General features: G+C 54.5%; 1 protein-coding gene across 1 annotated transcript in view; it reads left to right on the plus strand.

The window, feature by feature from the left end:
* LOC107199127 (histone H3-like centromeric protein A) overlaps positions 1–2,343 on the plus strand; it is a 19,490-nt gene extending 17,147 nt beyond the window's left edge. The window contains exons 4-5 of the mRNA XM_015616464.1: positions 1,514–1,591; positions 2,209–2,343. Of these exons, the coding sequence (XP_015471950.1) occupies positions 1,514–1,591; positions 2,209–2,343 (213 nt within the window). The remainder of the gene's footprint in view (positions 1–1,513; positions 1,592–2,208) is intronic.
* The last annotated feature ends 2,872 nt before the right edge of the window (positions 2,344–5,215 follow it).

Genomic DNA, 5,215 nt, shown 5'->3' on the forward strand with positions numbered 1-5,215 from the left:
GCTCCGTCACCCACTGTGGGGTACGGCACAGCCCAGTGGGGACAGAGGACCGTCCCCAACGACGCCTCCAGGGGCGGTGCAGTCCCCATTCAGGCAACTCCACGTCGCTTTGCGCTGGGAACGCACACAGAGGAAGCGACCCAACCAGGGCTTCAGCTTCCTGGGCACCAGACGAGGCAGCGTCACGCTCATCTGCTTCGCGGTGCCCCTGATGGCCACTGGCTGGGATCCAGGCCGTGGGGGCCCCAGCAGCCCTGGGGGAGCCAACCTTGGAACTCGAGACACAGCCCTCCCCCAGCTCCGCGTTATGGGGGGAGAAGGAAAACTCCGTCCCGCTCCCAAAGCTGGAGTCTGAGGTGTCCCCCTCATCTAGGTCAGAGAAAACAGCCACAGACCCAGCAGAAGAAGATGGGCAGCTGTCCAGACCTCAGTCATGCTCCTGCCAGATCATCAGAAGCCGAGCCAGGTTGGCATCATATGCCATGGACATCATCTGGATCAGGGAATTGCCTAACGCATCCCAAGCTGGCTTCGAGAAAACCACCTCAATTATAGGAAAAAAACCCTGAGCTATCCTATAAGCATACAAACGCTGAAAAACAGCATCCGAAACATCAATCCACTTCCAAGTGAATACAGCCTGCCAAAACCCCACAACCAAGGCTTCTGTTGGGGAAAACATGAATGTAGCCATGGTCCAGGACTGAACAATGACACTGCTACTGTCACCTGCAATACCCATTGAAGGTCACCTGATGTCACTGTCGGACATGTAATGATTCACACAGAGACAGCTTGAAGTGTGATGAAAGGTTTATTCTGTCCTTTCAGTATTTATAGATTTTTGACAACGACCAGGGATTGGATAGTCAGGTCACCACCTTCCCAACCACACTGGCCGTGAGAGACATCCATCAAAAGGATGGAAGGCATATCTTTAATGCAATGTATGAACATCTATGTTTATAGTTACTTTCCTGGGAAAGTGGATAGAAATTATGAAAACAATATCAAAAGGCCTAATTTTCAAGGCAACATGCTGCCGCCTTCAGAGGCTGCATGGATTGGGTGTTCCCAGTGCCCCTCCCCTGTGCTAGCACTGTGCTCCCTGTCACATGGGGGTGTCCCCAGGAGACTGTCCCAGTGTTGCCATGCCAAAGGGTGTTCCCAAGATGTTCCCAGAGTGGTGCTTCCCCCCTGCCTCCCACCTGAGGTCTGAATAGGGTGTCCCCATCACGGTGTTCCCACATCCCTACTCCCCAGTGTATCCCCAGGTGTTCCTGTCCCCAGTTTTCCTGTCCTGGGGTGTCCCCAAAGTGTCTCCTGGGTGAGCACAAGGGTGTCCCCAGGTCCCTGGGATGTCCCCAGGGCAGTGTCTCCATGTCTCCAGGGTATTTCCAGGGTGGTAGCCCCAGCCTGGGGTGATGCCCCCATACTCCCTGACTGTTGTCTTGATGTCCCCCCACTCCCTGTGACCCCAATGCCCCCATGTGCCCCTCTTCCCCTTCCGCAGGTGCAGGACCTCTGCCTACTCTTCACCCGTGGGGTTGATTACTGCTGGCAGAGCATGGCCCTGCTGGCGCTGCAGGAGGTAGGGGTCTGGGGACCCAGGTGTGATGGAGAGAGCTCACAGAGGGGCTGGAGGGGCCCTATGAGTGCAGTGCAAGTGTCCAGGGGGCTTAGGGGGGTGGGGAGGGGGACTGAGGGGGATAGCATGGTGGCTGAGAAGGTTTCCATAGGGGTTGGGGCTTCTGCATGGGGGCCTGTGGATGCTGGGGGTGTCTCTGGGGGACTGGGGAGGTCCAGGAAGGTCTCTGGGTGCTTGGATGGGGCTAAGAGGTTTGTTGGGAGTCTCTGATGGGAGCGGTGGGAGAGTCTAGGAGGGTTGCCATGGGCTGTGGGAGGTCTGTGGGTCCTGGGACAGGGTTCCATGGATGTTCAGAGGGTCTCTGGGAGACCTCTGGGTGCAGGGGATCCTGAATTCCTGGGGTTTGTCAGGGAATGGGGATGGGTCATGGTGTTGGTCTTCCCTCACCCATTTACAGGCACAGGGTGTTTCAGTCCCCCCAGTCGCCTGTGGGTGGGTTTGGAAGGACCCTGCCCCCTGGGGGTGTGTTTTGGGGGGTTGCTGCCCCCGGGGGGAGCAGTGGGGGTTGGGGCATGCTGGGGGGTTTTGGGGAACCCCCTCCCCCAACCTTTGGGACACAGGCAGAAGAGGCCTTTGCTGTGCGGTTACTGGAAGACATGTACCTGTGCTCACTGCACGTCCGTCGAGTCACCCTGTTCCCCAAAGATCTGCAGCTGGCCCAGTGCCTGTGGGGAATCGAGGGGGGTGGCATCTGAATGGGGACCCCCCTGAGCCCTTGCACAGAGGCTCAACCCCCCAGACCCCCGTACCAGGACCCCCACCCTGGGACTCTCCTGACAATCTCACACTTCTAACTTTACTGGGATCTACTTTGGGACTATCATGCTGGGACCCACCCTCATGGGGTCTCTCAAACTGAGGCCCTGTCCTGACACGCCTAATCAGGTTTGGGATCCAAGAACCACCATGTGGACCCACCCCACAGACTCCTTCCTATTGGACCCCCACCTCAGGATCCCCAACAGCCCCTTCAGGGACCCATCCCAGAGTGGAGGCCCCCTTCCTTAGTCCAGCACCCCTCAGATTATTGATGATCCCTACCCATGTTCCCTTGGGACCTCTTCACCAGAATGCGAGTCCCAGGGGAACCTACCGAGGACCTCCACCATACTGGAGACCCAATTCTACTGCACCCCAATAAATGAATGTTTGTGACCCCTAGATGCTGTTGCCAGGAAGGATAGAGGGGATTTGGGGGTGAGGCACTCCAGGGGGGAGCTCTGGAGGGGAGGAGAGTCCACAGGGAGGGGGGCTTTGGGAGTATTTTGGGTGAGGGCACCTGGGATGGGGGCCAGGAAGGTCTTGAGGCTTCAGGGGTTCCATTTATAGTGGTGGTGGTGGGGGGTCAACTAGGGGCTGTGCTTAGGTGGTTCGCTTTCTGAGCAGGGTCAGGGCTTTAGGGGCGGTGCTTAGAGGTGGTTTTAAAGTGGGTAGGGCTGCCTGTGGAGGGCGGGTCTTAGAAGCCCTCTGTTCAATATGGAGTGGCCTGTGAAGGTGGGGTTCTGAAGTCCCCCACCCATGGGTGGAGTTTTGGGGGTGGGGCTTCAGCAGGGTCTCCTCCATGGGGTGAGGACTGGGGCCATAGTTAGGAGGCGGGGCTCACAACGGATCCTGCCACTGCCGCTTGGGGCACTGCTGAGCTGGGAGGGGTGGGGATGCTGCCCCGGCAGGGGGTGCTCTGCTCAGCTGGTGCTGTGCCTGCTCCTGAGGGCGTGGGAGTGACCCCAGAGCAGACCCCGTCCAACCCCAACCCTGCCCTGGGGACCCCAAATCCCCCCTGTCCTCATGCCTTAGAAATGCCTCCTGAACCTCAGAACCCAAAACCTACCCTGGGACCCCAAATCCCCTCAAACCTGGTCATTCCGGCCATCCCTGGGGTACCCTCCGAGCCCTGCAAATCTCAGGGACCCCAAATATCCCCCCTTAAAATCCTAGCTTAGCTTCCACCCACTAGTTTGGGATACCCCCAGTTTTGGGGTCCCCTCAGCCCTCTTTTTCCCCAGACGTGCTGGTGATGAGCTTGATGGGGAATATTTTTGTTACTGAACTCTCAAAGAAAGTCAAATTGTGGACAGGACAGAAATTCCTTTGAGTAAAGCCCAATATCTAATGACCCTATAAGCAGCAGTACATCTGATGAGGAGGAGATCACATTACAATCCCTAATTAAAGATGAAACCCTCAATGGTTCTAGAAACCTCAAGGGTCTAGAAACTGTTACTAAAACAGTGCGTTACACAGCAGCCAAGATAGCAAAGTTCCAGGAAAAGTATGGCAGACTTATATGGGAATTGGAAACTGGATATGTTTGGATAGTACCTCTGGCAGGGGGTGATTGAATCGTTTGTCTCAGGCAGAGGCCGAAGGCTTCTGGGGGCCAGAAGTATTTTTAATGGTGGGTGACCAGAGAAAACTGTGGTCTTTAACTCAGAGTGCCACCTATAGGGCAGGAGGTTGGATCCATTAGAGAGGAATGAATGATTTTCTTAGGATTGAGACCCCAACCATAGATCATGGGACAGAGAGTGTACAGAAGGAAGCACGTTTGCCACTGAGGAATGACAGATGTTCCAGGACAGCCACCACCTACATCACTGGTTATCCAAGTATTCGGCTCACATGTTTTGCTGGACATGATAAAACAGTGTGGCAGAATTACAGGATCACTTGAGGCAAGTGTTAACTCCTTAGAGAGGAAGACAACGCTTAACATGGGCAAAGAGACCTTAGGGGCTAATAAGCTATGGCAGAAAGATGGGTTTCATTGAACGATTAATAAGCAGCACTACCATCAGGAGACTGGAATTGCAGCAAGGAAGTGGACTGCCCAAAAGGGAGCAGCAGGGTCCCAGTGGCCAATGGAATGCAGTGTGAGTGAAAGGCTTGCAGAAAGGAATTTCTTGAGAAGCGATAAATTATCCACTGCTTTTCTGGAGAATATAGTGCCTGGAATGGAGTGCCTGGAGAAAAGGAAAGTTGCACTCTATTGGAGTTGTTAAAAAATGCTTGCTCGCGGTGAGAGACTTCTCCAGGGTCAGCTGTTCAAGTATAAACAATTTATTATAAGGGTAAAAGGAGGGGAGACCCGTGTTCGCCACCAGCCTCTGCATCCACGTGGTCTGGGGGAGGGGAGAGAGCACAGGTCGAGCACGGGAGGTGAGGTTGGAAAGGGGAGGGAGGGAGTAAGAGAAACAGAGTTAAAGAGGGAAAAACTGGAGGGAAAGAGCAGGGAGGACGGGAGGGGTAGGAGCAGGGAGAGAGGGCTGAGAGTTAAGAGTGGGGGAGAGAGGGATAAGGGGGAGGGGTAGGAGGTAGAAGGTGTTAAAAATGCAAAGGCAAATTCATGATATTAATTAAAAGAGAAATTTATTAATAAGCAACAAAGAGAAACAATGATAAAAATCCACAATAAAAAGATCAGCGCAGCGCTGGGTGGACAGGGTCTACACCAGAGGTATAGGTTTCCCAAATCCACGTCTGAGGGTTCTCAAGCCTCGGTTTTTATAGGGATTTTGTGTCCTTAGGCGAAAATTCCAGGCAGGTTCCATTCACCAAGTGTCCCTGATC

Source organism: Parus major, unplaced genomic scaffold, assembly GCF_001522545.3.
Source record: "Parus major isolate Abel unplaced genomic scaffold, Parus_major1.1 Scaffold445, whole genome shotgun sequence".
Classification (NCBI taxonomy): domain Eukaryota; kingdom Metazoa; phylum Chordata; class Aves; order Passeriformes; family Paridae; genus Parus; species Parus major.